The sequence below is a fragment of the Salarias fasciatus genome, chromosome 22, assembly GCF_902148845.1.
Source record: "Salarias fasciatus chromosome 22, fSalaFa1.1, whole genome shotgun sequence".
In the NCBI taxonomy this organism is placed as follows: domain Eukaryota; kingdom Metazoa; phylum Chordata; class Actinopteri; order Blenniiformes; family Blenniidae; genus Salarias; species Salarias fasciatus.
In genome coordinates, this window is record NC_043765.1 from 4,797,446 (window position 1) to 4,814,364 (window position 16,919).

General features: G+C 44.5%; 1 protein-coding gene across 2 annotated transcripts in view; it reads right to left on the bottom strand.

The window, feature by feature from the left end:
• The window catches only part of erf (Ets2 repressor factor), a 43,436-nt gene that overhangs the window by 15,347 nt on the left and 11,170 nt on the right, over window positions 1-16,919 (bottom strand). For both annotated transcript variants that reach the window (XM_030120339.1, XM_030120338.1), the window contains exon 2: window positions 1,391-1,625. In XM_030120339.1, coding sequence (XP_029976199.1) covers window positions 1,391-1,625 — 235 coding nt within the window. The remainder of the gene's footprint in view (window positions 1-1,390; window positions 1,626-16,919) is intronic.

A 16,919-nucleotide genomic window follows, 5' to 3' on the forward strand; every position in this document is an offset into this window, starting at 1 on the left:
TCTGTTGGTTAACTCTGTATTATTTTAAACATGGAAAATTGATTTTGTATGCAAATATTCCAACATAAAATGGCACTGATGTGATCTGTTCTTTGCTACTATTTTCATATTTGTTTCTTTTCAACAGTACCTCCTCTGCACGGGTTGATCTACCAGTGATGAATGTAACTGTGTAAGACAAAAAAAAAATATCTGTCTTTAGTTATACGATCTGTCAGAATGACTAAAGGCCTCAGTATACTTCCCCGTCGCCGCTACGTCGTTCCTACGACGTAGACGTCGTAGCCCTACGACGGGCTACGTCGGGCTACGTCAGGGCTTGACGTGCGCCTCCCGAAAATTGTGACTTCGCGTCGTTTCGACGCGTGGTGACGTGAACGTCGAGGGCTGTGATTGGTCCGCTTTCGCGTTGTTTATAGAATAAAGTAGAACTCACCCGGAAAACTTTTCTGATCCGAACAGTGCTTCGGGAGAAATTGAGATCCAAAATTGAGCGGCGCACATCCCTATACTGTTAGCAGTGTTAGCACTGTTAGCAGACGGGGCTATGTGTATAGCCGCTCCGAAAACGGCTTTAATCGTCCAAAAGCTCATTAGTTTCACCAATATTTCATCACGGTCTGCTCAGCCTCTCCTCCACCACAGCTCGGTGTCGCCAGATATGTCATATATGCAGATATATGTTCGGTAAATGCACGCGTGTCTAGATACGTACGTCTAGAAATCTATGTCTATAGATCTATGTCTAGGTAAAGCCGGAGCTACGGAAGCCGCATTGTTGTTGTGACTGCTAGCGGCTTGGCAGAGGAGGGCGTTCCCTTGACGCAGGAGCAAGATATGTTCAGTAGCGGCGTAGGGTTGTCGGCGTAGGAACGCCGTGGCGGCGACGGGGGAGCATACTGAGGCCTTAACAGCCTTCCAGTTTTTTTCAATCATCTACATCAGTGACAGAAAATGTTCAGTTACGACACTGACAGGGGAACAGGGTTACATGGCATTAACCCTTCCGAGGCTGAAGGGAATTAAACCAAGGACCCACAGCTTGCTTGATGTCTTGAGCTTTGGTGAAGTGGAGGATCAGAGATGCTGATAAACACATGATGAAGCCACTGATGTAAACTTACAACAGTTCTGTGTAGATGAGTGTGCACCGAGTCTGCAGTGATTTCTGTCTGACAACATATTTATATTGTAGATGAGTGAAGTTTCACGTTTACACAGCAACGTTTTGAAAATGTCTGCAGAAACGCTAAAAGCGGGGCAGTTTTTGTGTAGAGCCACAGTGTTTTCAGAAAGTTGTGCTTTTCCAAGTTCAACCTTTTTTCAAGTTGATTTGCACTTTTTCAGCATCTTATGGACGTGCTTGGTTTTGTCTCTCTTTCAGGCTCACCTTAGCGCTCGGCTGAGTTTGTCGTAGTTCATCTGCGGTTTGCATTTCCGGGCCCCCCACAGACGGGCCACCTCGTCCGGGTCCTTGATGACAAACTCCCCGTAGTCCCCCTGCCAGGCGATCACGTCGTGGTACTCCTCCTTCCTCAGCAGCTCCAGAATGAAGTGCCACAGCTGGATCTGCCTGGAGCCCGGGCTGGACTCCGGCTTGTAGGCCCACTCCGGGAAGGCAAACCCTGCAGGGGGGGAGAGAAGACGAGTCAGAGAACCAGAAAGACTTCAGGCTTGGTGTTGAGTTCTTGCATAAATGCATGTTTTAAAGCATTTGTCCACATGTAGCCTCAGGGTGGTGATCCTGGACAGGTCACCAGTTCATCAAGGATGAACTTGGCGCTAGGTACCGGGTTTGTGTTTACAGCTGAAGATGATAACGATTCCATGAATAAGTCTCTACATCTTCATCATGATGAGAAAGGATGAAGCTACAAACTGAGATGGAAGCGTCTCAGAAAGGATGAAAGACATGAGATGACTGCGAGCCAAAGAAAAAAAAAAAAAAAGGACAAAACATGAAATCCTTAAAATATTTCTGTTTGAAAGCCGCTGATGAGCTTTGCGGTTGAATCGGTTCCCACAGGCTGCAGCCATATCAAAACGTCCCTGCTATCAACATGAAAGCTGGAAAATCAGCCCTGTTTCAGCAGATTAACAGGCCTTGAAATGTGTGCAGACAAAATAAAAGCTATGGTTTTATAACTGCTATCAGAACACACACACACACACACACACACACACACGCACAAACACCATTATCCCAAAGTTAAAAGTATAGGCTTTGTGTTGTAAAGCGGTGGGTGGCAGTAAAAGACTCAACACCACTGCAGCAGAAGGCCAGGCTCAACGGCAACAGCATAGTGACACACACACACACACATACACACACAAAATACACACACCTTATTAGGACCAGATGTGTCTTGGCATTTGGGCTGAGAAAACCGAGGGTGGGAAACATATGGGCACAATATAACTATGCTAATGTTTGAGTGAGTGTGAGTGTGAGTGTGTGTGTGTGTGTGTGTGTGTGTGTGTGTGTGGCTATAAAGAAACACTATCCTAAATACCAAGGTTACAATCAGTTTCCCACAGTCTACAAAGCCGGTCATATCTATACAGCAGTGACAGCCAACTGTTAACAGTGATTTGTTCAAGGCTGCAGACGCGGGCAGCGGTGTGATTTGGCCTATTGACCAGGGTTCCATCGCCACTGCGCTCATATTATGTCAAAGTCGCTGCATCACACCGCATGAGATCCATATCTTAACACACCATCTGATGTGTGCAGCCAACAAAGCGGATGACCGCACCACTAAATATTCATCGTTTTATCTTTTATTGCCCTGTCAACATTTGATAGGAGACCGCTGTAGGGCAGCGTTAAAAAAACAAAAAACAAAAAAACCACCCAGACACTAGCATGCAAAGAACAACCGCAGAGGAGAGAGCACAATGCCAGATGAAAAACAGATAAGACAACATAACAACGGGGTTGTAAAAGTAGTGAAAGGAAGAAAAGAGGACACACCTGGTGACTAAATCCCAGTCACGGTGCCCAGAAGATGATTAAACCAATTAAGATTTTTTCCATTTACGAAGCACGTGCTCTCTCTGTTTGGACGGCTGGCTGACTGGAAACGGGCTCAGTCATCTAATATGTTGGGAAACAGCGAAGTAAACAAAGCAGGCACCAGTTTATTGAAAATGATAAAGCTGAAGGTAAACCACGACCAGCTGTGGCTTCCAGAAGCAACAGTTCCAGTTCATCCACTGCTGGTTGAAAACTAGTCTTCTTGACAGAATTTGTTGGTTTTCAGATAAACTTGTCAGACTCAGCTGGTAAACCGTGTGGCCAGAGTTACAATAAAGCCACATTAATGGCTCTTCTGAAAATGTTAGGCCTGCCACTGGCTTGCAGCGGATTTTGAAGGCATTCGCTGAAACGATGTCCGATACATTTACTGACAAGACGAACGCCACTGATCCGCAGTACTTGACATTCATTTGTCATCATGGTTCGAGGGTGTATTTCAGTGGGATTTTGCTCTAAAAGTCTTTGTGTCGAGTCCTTCACAATGAAACCAGTTACAAGTGCAACGACTGATGAAACAAAAAGTTGTAAAAATGGTTTGGCGATACTGAGTGGATGACAGAGATCAGAGTGGACGATAACAGCCCCTTCCCACACGCGTGCTGCGTCTGACAAAGGAAAGCTCAAATATCGCCGCGGCATTCACAAACAGCGTGAGGCCTAATCCCGAACACCATGTTGCGCTGATTTACGAGCTGCTTTGAAATTAGCGTGTGTTCTCTCTTAACCAGATACAGATTTTATTAGCAGGTGCAAATGAAGTCAAAGTGAGTCATGGAAAAACTCAACAAGTAGGACGCAGTGAAACCAAAGTGCTCGGCGAGGCGGGTGAAGCGCGGCCGTGTCTCTGCAGATCAGAGCGTATCAGGTTGAGGAAGTAGTGGTGCGAGCTCTGGAGTAGTAGAAGTCGCTGTGAGCGCGAGGAAGTAAAAGTGGAAACGTCTCACCACAACAAATGTTGGCCTGTCAGCGAAAAGCCATGACAACACTGGATATGTAGAGAGGGAGAGGAAGCCACAGAAAAAGCCAGCGGGGAGTAAAAACCTGCTGCTCACGGAACACCGTCTGTCACATTACAAGAAAAGGTCAAGAGCAAAAAGTTCTGGGAAGTGATTTCATTGGTGAATGATAACCAGCTCGTATCACACACGTTTATGAAACGCACAGCATGCTGCCCCCCGAGCTCCCCTCCGATAACTGAGACACACACCAGCTGAGGAACTGCCATCTGCTTCCCCCTTTAGGACGGGAAGACGCTGCGCTGTGTCGTCCCAGATTTGGAAAACCACTGGAGGGGGAAGCGCTGCGCTGTTTTTGTGTCTAACTTAAATTAAATCTACTGATTCCATCATCCACTTTGTCCAACGAGGTAAAGGCGGTTACTGAAGTTATTTCTGTATCAAAGGGCTCAATTCATGAGTTAAAAAAAGAAATCGCAAAGGGAAATTGGACATTTTTTCTCATTTTGAACTCCTTGACCTAAAGCCAAAAGCGCGAGATGTGTGTGCTGAATGGAGCTACTGATTAGCTCCCCCAGAAATAACTGTGATGAGCATTCAGATAGTTACGATAACTTAGGGAGCTTATTGATCACGAGCTCTGACAATGAGGTAAGAGTTACAAACATTCCACCACATCAAACGGCTTTGTACATTTTACGTTTCAGACTTAACGATGTTTTTCAGAACTACTGCTTGAACTCTGTAGCCCCGACTAGTGGCAGGCGGCCGCATGACAGTGAAGAAACCTTATGCATTAATAAAACAATGACTCAATGAAAAGAGTGGTATTTGGAGTGCTGGCTATCAAGTGGTGAACGTTTAATAGTTTAAATGAACATCCACTTGATATTTTACCATCATTTATTCTGAATAAATGTCCACATCTTCAGATGTAACTGTGCATCCCAGTCAGCTTGTGTTTGTCTTTGAGTTGTTGTTTTTTTTAAGTGCTTATAGGAATTCTAAACTTCATTTCCAAAAAACGGGAAGTGTCCGATGACTGACTTCAAATCAGGAAACGTGGCGGTTGTTTAACTTTCACAAGCTGGGCTCACACTCACACAAATCATACAAAAGACTTAAGAAAGAGAGGAGAAAAAAAAAAAAAATACTGTGAAAAACAGAGCCACTCCTGATGACTAATAAACCACATGCTGCTATCTGATCTCCTACGGTGCCCGGAAAGAGAGCCAAAAGACGGGCGAGCTGGCTGTGATGGTTACTAATAGCCATTTTAAGGCAGACTACTAATGGGGTACGAGCGGCATATGATTCATACAGCAGACAATAAAGCTCTTGTCGCTGAGGACAGGTTAGGCATTGTGACACAGACGCAGCCCACTGCTGCATAATGGGGTACACTGATAGAAAAACACACATGTGGCACACACGCTGACGCACGCAGCACACAGCAGGAGTGAATTAAATCAAAGTGGGCGAGCTAATATCTCACACACATGCACACTTGTGTGTGCGTGCGTGTGTGTGTGCGTGCGCGCGCACGCACACACACAAGCTCCCACATCTCAGGTTCGTGGGGAGAGGTAAGTGGGTTCATGCGTGGGTGCACAGAGCACACAGACAAAGAACACAGGAATAGCAACCATGCCCACTGCATGTGTGTGTGTGTGTGTGTGTGTGTGTGTGAGTGTGTGCGCTGCAGATGTCCCTGCTGACTCATAGCTCGCTCGTTTGTCGTTCAGCTTTCACAGATTCCGCCTTTCTCCCCCTCAACACCGCTACCGTCTTTTTTTTTTCTCTCTTTATTTTCTCTTTCATTCTGTCCCTCCCTCATGCAGCCTCTCCTAAGACGCAGTCTCCTAGCAACTAAAGCTTTTAGCGCTAAAAATAAATGGCCGAGTCACGACAAACAAGGCAAAATATGATTCAATTACAGAAACTTGCCAAAAGAGTTTAGAGTTTGGGCTGATGTCCAGAGAGTCTCAGTGCGAAGGTGTGATCCGTCTCCGCAGCGCCGGCCGCTCTGTCACACTGTATTTACAACAGGAAGGACGCGCTGCTCTGTTCTGACGGCAGACGCACGTTTCGCCATCACATACATCAACTGGCACTTAAAGTGCGGCAGACCTATGACTACTGGCTGGTTTCGTCATGAATCTTGGAAGCGTGGCTCTGAACAGATTCAGAGGTGACGTGGAGAGGGAGGTGCAGACGGCACGGCTGATGGCGCGGCGCTCAGACAGATGCAGCTCCAACTGGACCTCCGTCTTGCATCTGTTACAGCTGCTGGTTCGTGTAATGCGAGCAAAAACAGAAGGCTGAGACAGTGGGAGGACGGCAGCGACGGCACAGAGGAAACAAATGGCACTATGGGACGCCTACAGCTGTTTGGCCGCTGTAGCTTTGAGAGGAACATCAAACCAACGCTTCCTACAGTCAATGCCATAATTGGAATAATCACAATGAATTAGTGCTACAAACCTGATAAACCGTTTATGAGATTAATACTTGATGTTTCTCTTTTCTTTTGACACAAAACTTTACCATACGGTGAAGTTACAGACGCAATGAAGGTATGACGAGTAGTAAAGAGCAGGAAAGAAACACTTGAGAAGCAGAAGAACTGTACTTGAGTGAAGTCGCTGAAGGTACTTTCCTCCTGTACTTTTCACCCCTGGTCTTTGCTCCTCGTATTCGGCGTGGATGTGAACGAATTTACGGAAATTTCGGCCCTTAGTGTGCTTTTTACTAGCAGTGTAAGAGCTTTTTTTCCCCCACACTTGAGCTGCGTAGAAAGTTTTACAGAGGTGTAAATGGATTGTAAATCGGCAATCTTCCAGACAACCTTTCAAAAAAAAAAAAAAAAGGTGATTGGAAAGCTTTTAAAGCAACACCAACACGCCAAACTGGCGTGTTGGTTCCAGAAATCACAGCACAGGTCCCTGAAACGAGACCATCTGGGCAGCGACATTATAGCACATCCTTTACAGCGGCTCTGGATTTGGTGGACGCACAGCCACGAATTGGTCAAAACCGAGAGCTTTTGTAACGTCTGGCGAACTCCGCTCCAGACAGGAAGAATTTCTGATTGTCAGCCGGAGGTGAAACAACATTTCAGGGCTCGCTGGAGTCTATATATAGCCGAGTACAGGGCAGAACGACTCATTTACTATTAGGCCGCAGTCCCGAGCCACCTGCGTTCTGCTTTCCAAGAGAAACACGCCGTCTGCGGAGCAGTGGGGGAGCCAGTTTAACACGCAGCGCTGCTTTTCTCCGGGACGCTGACGTCACCACAGTTTGAGTGGTGCTCATAATGCCTGATAGCCATCATTGAGGTATTGTCCAAAAGGCCTGTGGCTGCTGGGAGCAAACACAAACGCTCTCCTCCGCTGTGCCTCTTTCTCTCCGGCAAGTTTCTTTAACATGTTGCTCCATCTATCCATCTATCCCCCCGTTTATTTTTCCCTCCCTTCCTCCTATTCTTCGGTGCGTCTAAAATTAGCCGCTGGAAAGGTCGGCCTGTGTCTGTCTGCAGGGTAATGATTCAGGGGCACGCAGAGCGCCGTGGAGTACAGTTTAAATGACCGGGGGGGCCGGCTGACTGCTGAAATCTGGATGGGGTTTATCAGGAGTGGGATCAGGACAACACAGAAAGGCAGGAAATAAATGGGTGAAAGCAGGAAACGGGGAATCTCTGCTGGGCGTAAACGGCGCTGGCATGTGCTGAGTCATCTTTCAGGGGAAAACAAAAACAAATCTTCAAAAAAAAAAAGAGCTCAAACTAAACCAAAATACATTATGGTCTCTGGATATAAGCTCCTGCTGTCTTAAATATACCGAGATGATTAATGACACACTTAAATTGTCTGGGTTTCCATCTTTGCCTTAGGAAGTTAACTACCTCTCTGCAACACAACAGACAATCCACTGCCTCTTTAATGAGGAGTCCTGAGCCTGAAACTACCGCTTAAACACTCTCTGCTCCTCGCCGAGCTGATCTCATAATTACCCTGAAAGTATGAAGTTTGAATTCTTGGAGCCAGAGGCTTAAAGCCAGGGAGGAGCTGGAGAGAGAAACAGAGCGGGGAGGAAATCAGGTGGAAAACGTAAAGAGGTGAGAGAAGAAGAAGGAGAAACACAAGCAAGTGGAGATCAAAGAGAGCAGAGGATGACCATCTGCAGGTGCACGGCGTGAACTTTCACCTCAGCGCTCACATGATCTGTTCATTAGAGACAGGCAGACAGATACAGAGAGGATAGGAGGGTCAGAGAGAAGAGGAGCCTAAAGCTGTGAGAAGCACAGAAAACGTAATGTCATCTATGTACTGGGGTACAGTATATATCTGAATATATCTGAAAAGATATATATATATATATAGTCAGAAAAAGGTATTGAAACAAAAAAATATGAGCGACAGAAACAGAGGCTAAACATCTGTCAAACCTAGATATCCATGTGAGTAAGTCACCTCACAATGACTAAAACCAAATTCAGGAAAAAAAGCCACTGAACACCAGGCCCAGTAAAAAGAAAACACAACTGACTACATCCATTTTTAAGCATTATTAATAAGCATGCCATGTTAGCTTTATAAAGGAATAAAAGCCAGATTAGAGAACTAGAATAGTCAGAAAGTGTGTGTTAGTGCATAATGAAGGAACTGAGCTGGATATGTTAAAAAAAAAAAAAAGTGCACATACACATCTGTAAAAAATTAGATCAAGATAAAATATTTTCATTTACCAGCACAGTACCCACACATCTGATTCCTGGAATCATGCTAAAGGCTGCAGTCTCAAAATAACATCTTCTACAAGCTGAGCTGAAAAGAGAAAATTTGTTCGGATAATGATGACTTGTGCTGGGTTTGCTGGCAGATTTGGTAACACCGCTGGGGCTTTAAGTAGCCACCGAAGTGGTGGCGCTGCTTAGCTTAAATCAGCCCACAGGTTCTCCTGCGGTCACTTTCCGTCCCTGCGCTCGGGGCTGCTGCTTTCAGAGAGCCGTGCTGTGAATGATGCTTCCCGTAGACTGCGGGCGATCCAAACCAAACACGGACTCGCCGTTTGGGACGAACCAGACAGCTGCGCTGCTCGGCTCTGCAGAAGAACAAAGTCGCTGTCTGACCGTTTGACACGGCGCCATAAAAATATGACCCAGACATCACGACCTGGTGGCCCGAGTCCCCACGACCCATATTGAAGAAACTCAGCACATGTGAACCAAGTATAATTTGAAATTACTTAAAATAACTTTATTAATGTTGCATAACACCGGTGGTCGGTGTGCTTGGTCACAATTTGGTCTTCTGGTACCGAGAATCACATTTTTGCATCAACCACAGTGATCAAAGTTCCAATTCAGCGGTATAAACCATTTAACAGCAACTGAGGCACGTAAACTGCTCTGAAATGTGATTTGATGGACCAGAGAGAAACACGTCACGGCCTGGAGTAGTTCGAAGCAGCTCGGAGGCAGCCAAGGCTGAGACTGAAAAGGCCCCGGGATGGTGTGTGTGTGTGTGTGTGTGTGTGTGTGTGTGCGTTCTTGTATTTCTATCCTTGTCGGGGCCAAATGTCCCCACAAGGATAGCAAAACGTGGAACGACGTGCCTTGTGGGGACCTTTTTCCGGTCCTAAGTAGGAGAAACAGTGTTTTCTTGACCATGTTGTTGTTACTGAAAAAAGTAAAAGTGCAAAAACATTTCTTTAGGGTTAGGCTTTGTTGTGGTGTGGGTTAGGGTAAGGGTCAGGGTTAGGGGCTAGACATGAATGGGAGTCAATGGACGGTCCCCACAAGGATAGAAATACAAGACTGGGCGTGTGTGTGTGTGTGAATGCATTCAAGCGTCTGTCATTACACTCCGATATAAAGGGAAGCTCCTATCATATAAAGCAGGCTTTTCAGGGCTATCCGTCTAATTCCAAGACATCGAAATGACGTTACTGCGGTCACTTGCCAATATCTTCCGCGCCTTTCAATCTTCCATAAGAAATCTCCTTAAGCACCGTCAGCCCAGATGGGAAGACAGAAAAGGCAGAACAGATTAACAGCATGAAAGCCGGCCTTCTTCAGAGGAAAGGACTGTTACTGGAGCGTTAATGAGGAACAAAATCCTAAACAATCACATCAGAGATGATCTCAGAGCTCAAACTTCTGTCTCCTAATCTGCAGCGTCTCAGACAAGGTTGGACACTTATCAGTTTCAGACCTACTTTCCCAGCGGGAGGGGACGACACATACAGGCACGCACACGTGCGCTCAAACTCGTCTCAGCTTGTTTCCCTTCCAGAAAATGATAACCCTGTAAACCATTCAGCTGAGCCTCCGGCTACCTGGCTGTCTCACGCAGCACGTCTGCCTCCACCTTCAGTTATCACCCAGTTTGGTGTCACATTAGTGTCTGCATTGTACCACAGAGGAGCAGGCTGTGTCCTTCTGCATGTATGGACACAATAAATCAACATTCAAACTGATTTGATGAGAATACGCCGAGTGGAGGCGACGAATGCAAACAACGACTAATGCTGATTAACATGAAACTGAGCAGTCGGCTGGCAAAATTGATCAAACAAGCACATTTTTAATAAAATTCACTCAGAAGAATTCCATTAAGTCATCGAACAAAATGCAAAAGCCCCCGGAAAGATGGAAATGTGGAGAGCGGAAATGTAGCCTTCAGGGTCGGGTTTTCCAGCTGATCCCACTGCTGGATTTTGTTTTTCACTGACAAAGTCAAAACGATCATCAATCGGTAGAGAGTAATTAGACTGACACACTGCTATACCTTCAGCGAGTTAACATCTTGAAAAGCATCCGCAAATATCACATAATGACTTTACATCGATAAAGTCAGAGAAAGGGACTAGATATCTGTTTGTAGAAGAAATGAGGAAACCTGAGTCAGCTCAAGGACATATAAACAATCCATGATTTCTGTCTGTTTGGTGTCTCCATGTCCAGTTCTAGAACAGAAGTAGATGATAGATGTTCACTGGTTGAGGCTAGGCTATTGACAAATCATCAATGTGGCTTCCGGCATGAGATTAACTCCTGGCTGCTGAAGGACATTCAGCATGAACCTCTCCGCAGAGAATACACGACCAGTTTAAGCAAGTTTGTCATTTTACAGTCATTCAAAAGCATTTACATGAAGATATTCAAATGACTCGTCTTGTACTTTCATCACTTTGAATAAGGGCAAAACCCAGAAAATCCACCGACAAACTTCACTGGCTACTAAACTGTCCACAGACGATTGGTGAAAAGTCAGCCGTGAACACGACTTTCAGCTCCTGATGGGGGGCGCTGGAGTGATCGGCAGGCTGGGGGTGTTACTGCTGGAGAGGGAGAGAAGATAAATATCTTGACTTTGAATCTGGCTTCTGTGCTGTGGTTTGGTTGCCAGACTACTTTCATTTTCCTCCAACACACACTCGCAGGCTGAGGCAACCAGGCAAATTTGGCGACTTTAGCTATTTGATTGGGACACACACCGCAGCCCAGAATAGGCCTGCAGCTCCAGATCCAGGGAGCTGGATAGGTGACTCATGCTTGTGGTCCATGCCAATCAAATTTCAACTCCTCCTTTCGCCGCCCCAACCCCCTTCTTTCCCATCATGCTGTTTTCCTTTCAGCGTCTTTCCACACAGACAAAGAGGCTCCACAGTTGATTACAACAATGCTGGAGATTCACTTCACAGATGTGACTCTGATAGGACAGAAATGTGGAGGACAAAAAAAAAAAAAATCACAGTTCACTACATTCTGCATCAGCATTTAAAATCCATTGAAATAATGTTTACTTTATTGATCCTCACTGGAATAACGCTGAGCTCACATGGAGACATGAAGACCCACAATACAGTTTAAAAACTCATTCTCAAGGGTTCACTCGTGTCCTCGACAGCTACTTATCAGAACTCAAAAAAAAACTTTCAAAGGAAATCAGCGAGAAACTTCACGAGCAGCATGGGAGGAAAACCTTGTTCAGGAAGGGCTGACACACAGTAGCTGCTGTGCACAGAGCAGACAGAGCTGAAACACAATGTGGTGAAACAGGATGACAAAAAAAGAGCAGCGACTCGCTACACTGAATCAGATGCCTGTGGTTCAGCTACACAGATATTAACCTGGTCAATGGATTCAAACTGGTTCCATTTTTCATACACTGGAGTCTCGATGTCCAACATATATTTGAATCACAGACAGCGTGAGGGAATTTAAAAAAAAAAAAAAACAGACTCGGCAGCTGAGATGAAATAACAGACAAATAGTCAATTGTACAACTAGTTGGATCAGGTGGTTTGTGTATTCTTAAAACTTCCACAATGTGTTCCAAGAAATACTATTTGGGAGCGTTCACATTTGGCAGGTCTGGCTTGTCTGTAATCAACCACCCAGTCAGTGCAGTTGATTTGACAGTAAAACACGACCATCAGAATCCTCCAGGGAATCAAACGCGTGAAGACGTCTGCATCCTCCGGCCTGATAGCAGCTCTGACACAGTGACGTTTCAGTCAAGATGGAGCAGGCTCACTGGATTTTTTAACAAAGTGAATGCTGCTGCACTGTCTTCATTCTTTTAATTTAAATCAAGACAAGGAACCTCTTTGTGAACCTGAGAAATAACGGCTGAGCTACCAAATGGACCAGGTTACATCTAAACAACTTCACACACACACAAAAAAAAAAACATTTTTCCAAGTATGTTTGACTATTTTAGCCTATGAAAGCAACTTGCATGAATCTCCGCATTAGATATAATCATGCTTAAGAAATGTTTGGATGTTGGTTGGTGCACTGCACATTCGAATGAAGGCGGCATGCAGCACGCCGCCTGCTGGTTAAAATGCAAATACTACTGTCGTTTGGGTTTATATGGGTCAACACAGCAAGTCACGGCAATTTGCACCGCATGCTGCCAGTTTTCACACCAGACCAACAACCAAGGTGCCGTTTCCACAACGCTTTTTTAGTGATAATAGAAACTTTGGTTGCGTTTTGGGTGTCTGTTTACACGAAAACGGCGCTTAAAGTCACTGAGGATGCAACTTCTTGAAATCTGCTCCAAAGGCGGAACATTTAGACAACGTTCTGACTCCATCTCCATGTAAATAGGAAAAAGTTCCACATTAAAAACAGATTTCCCCATCATCCCTGTCTCAACCATGACAAACATTTGAAATTCAAGATATATGCTTAAGCTTCTCAGATTAGACTCCTCAAGAGCGGGACTCTACAGCTTTATTACTCAGAGGGCAACTTGCTCTGATCCAAACTCGGAAAATTTGTCAGGAGTCGCCTAACACGTTCAACCTTCAAATCGAGGATAATGACATAAAAACCATGAAATACTTGTTCCATACAAAGCCCAAGTGTAGTTTATGTTGCTTTTATTTGATTAAAGGAACCCAATTACAAACATCTGCCATGTCTGAAGAGTTTCAGTCGTCACAGCAAGCAAAAAAAAAAAAAAAAAAAAAAAAAAAAAGAGGTTGCATCAGTTTTCCTTCCATCTTGAACGTGAAGACTGATAATTACTAACAGATCACTGTAGTTCTGACCTGCACTGCTTCGAGCTCCTCTCATGTTGTTTCTCCGCTGCGTGTGGCTTGTAGTACGATCACAGGGACAGTGATTCTCTCTGGATGAGTGTGTTTGTGAAATCTTTAAAATGTTGAACAGCCCGCGCGGGACTTTCTACACATACGACGTCTGGCTGCGCCGCGTTAGTCAGCTTTTCCTCATTGGCAGCGTCACCGCAGCCTTAATTCCTCTATTGCATTAAAGTTGGATCTTCCAGCCTGCAGACAGAGTGACTCGCTGCCTGTGTAAAAACATTAAAGACGGAGGCTCGACGGCGTCACCGCAGGCAGAAGGCAGCCCAAATGAGCAAGGCACGCTCGTGTGCTTGAGTGAGAAAATTAAAAGTGTGTGTGTGTGTGTGTGCGTGTGCATTAATGCAAGACAGATAGCACCCATTTTCATGACACGTGGGGGGTCCGGACCCCCTAATAAAGTGCGCATGCTGCGAGATGAGTGAGCGAGTGTCTGGGGGACTAACTGACTTTCACATTTCAATAAAAACAGAGACGCAGCTCGTTCATCACCGCCGCTGGCCCGGAGCTTTCAGGGACACCAAATGGGTGGCGCAAGCTAACGGATGAAAGACGGTGGCTCTTTCAACTCAACAGATCCACATGTGAGGTGATGCTGTCCCTCAGTGATTCAGCCTCCTCTCTTATTCAGGTCATTTCTTTCAATTAGCTCATTCATCAAGTCGCGTCATGTAAGCGGCTGTAGAAAAAAAACCTTTTAGAAAGCCCCGAGTTTTTAAACGGTTCAGCGTGGGATCTGTGTTTTAATGACGTCCGTTGCTGTGGGTGACAGAGAGAGGTCAGACAGGAGAAGAGGAGCAGAGCCAACTTTATGGCCTGCAAATGGTGCCGTCCTGATCAAATGGTGCCTTTCTTATCACTCAGTTGAATTTACGGTTTACCTTTGAAGCAGCCAACAAGACAAGACCAGCCTTACAGTCTCCTTTACAGTTTCAGCAACTGAGATTCCTGCTGTGAACCCATTTGAGTAAAGGCCAGGACAAGGCTCTCAATCATTCCACGGCGCGTTCCTTCTGTTTTCACGTGTCTCATATTAATAGTGGAAAACTGTGTTTTTTGGCTTTCATGGTGGCAGATAATGTATCAACAGAAAAAAAATTGTGCGTGTTATGCTTGAACAAAGATGTTGGTGTCTGCAGCTTGATTAATATTGTTAGGTCACAGTAAATATACTATATCTTAAAAAAAATAATAAAAAATTGCACTGCTTTATTCAAACCAACCACAAACACAGCCACCTGCTCAACAATGGTTAGTGATGGTGGGAGTAGACGATACCAATATTAGGGTAATAAACAGGAATTGGGATTATAATTTTAGATGCTCTATCAGCAGCTACAATATTGGTTTTATCAATACTTTAACACTGACAAATCAGCCACAGATTTAGGAGAAAATGTATTATCACCCAGTTCACATAGCTGGTTTTTACCCCCAATCTAATTGAAAACAATCGGAGTAACAGGAAAGCGATCCATGTTCAAATCTCGTACAGACGGGCCCCGGCTGAAGCAGACTATAGAGTATCTGTGACATGTGTAAAAAGGTCTCTCTCCCACTTTTCAGGTTCTGATATTGAGCTTTGCTGACAGCAGTCTTCAGCGCCTCCCGGTGTGTTTTCATCTGCTCAAACAGCTCCACGATACGCCGGGACTGGACCCTTGTAAATGGGTCTTCTTATTCTACAGCCAAAATGTATAAAAGCAGTACAAACTGGACTTGAATTATGTTGGGATTTAATTTATTTATTAACTTTTTATATGTGTAACAGACGAATATCACCAAGAACATTTGAGCAAAATATTAATTTATGATTTTTAATAGTAAATAATCACATAAAACAAAACAAGCTGCTGATGTTTGGGAGCCAATAGCTAAATAAGCTTAATTTCTTTATTCTGCAATTCACAATCAATTAATAATCATGATTTATCAACTATCAAAAAGCTGCTAGCTGTAGGTCTCTGCAAAAAGAAAGTATGAAATTTAGAGTGTTAAAATCTAATCAAACTTTTTGTATAGCACTTTTCAGAATGGCAATAAAAAGACAATGTGCTTTACAGCATTTTAATCATAAAACATAAAAAAGAAAGTCCGTCCCTCCTACCATAAAGTACAGTAAAACAATCAACCTTGAGGAAAGATCAATATTAAATAGTATAGATGTGAAACACGCTCATACAGCAGATTCCACATGTTCATTCACAGAACAAGTTGAGGCAGCAACCAGGAAAAAAAAAAAGCCACAGGGCTTCCTCACAGAAACCGGAGCTTACAGGACAACTAAATATTAATTTCCACCATTATTTGATTATTTTGTAACCTGTACGGTGGGAATGATATAAAGCAACATGAAGCTTTTCACAGCGACTGGACCAAACCAAGCATAAACCTCGAATTTCAAAATAAATCCAACAGCTATTCCTGTGCATAAATTGGTGAAAGGACATTTCAGAGAATGAGCCACTGCTATGTTATACAACATGTTGGCCAGAGCGAGAACGACTGATTGACCGCTGTATTGCCATAACTGCCTGTTGATGATAATGACGGCTGATAGCCGTCCAAACCCGGCATAACCAGTAAAACTGAACACATGGATGAATTTAAAATAATTTCAAAATAGCACAGAGGAAAAAGTCTTCACACTCTCTTAGCTCACCAATTCTCGGAATTTGTGATAAAAAATTAAATAAATAAATGGATTTATATTCTGCATTTCCAATCCACAAGCAGCCTTTTGTTTTTGGTATGATGTGTGTATTCAGAGTAATTCTACGCTGCTGCACAGAGATCATTAAAGAGCAGCTGAAGGTAAAGGTCCCTTTTCAATTCGGAGAAATATGTCTTTCAGACTGACACTTATACGATGTGTTGATGCTTTGGATTCGAGTATTTTTGACACAAGGACACTTGTGAAAGTAATTCTCTGTCCTTTCAGGTCACGTGCTGGAGCCATACCGTCTTTTTGTCAAAACATGGACTCTGGACAAAAAAGACCTTTTTAAAAACACGCTGAAATTGGCCCACTGCACTGACCTGGGAACGGGTGCTAAAAAGTCCTGCCAGTTCGGGCCCGCTTTGCTAGATTTTTTTAATCTATTACCTCCTTGGTAGTTGCCGTTTCCATCGACAGCAGTTGCGTTGTGACATTTCGACGACGTGAGTGAGAGCGCGTCCGCCGTTCCTACAGCTGCTGATCAGAGTCTGACTTGATAACAACTCGGGAAGATAGCCAGGTCAGCTGACCCCTTCACACTAATCCCGCGTGAGAGCGGCTGCAGTCCTCTGCTGGGCTC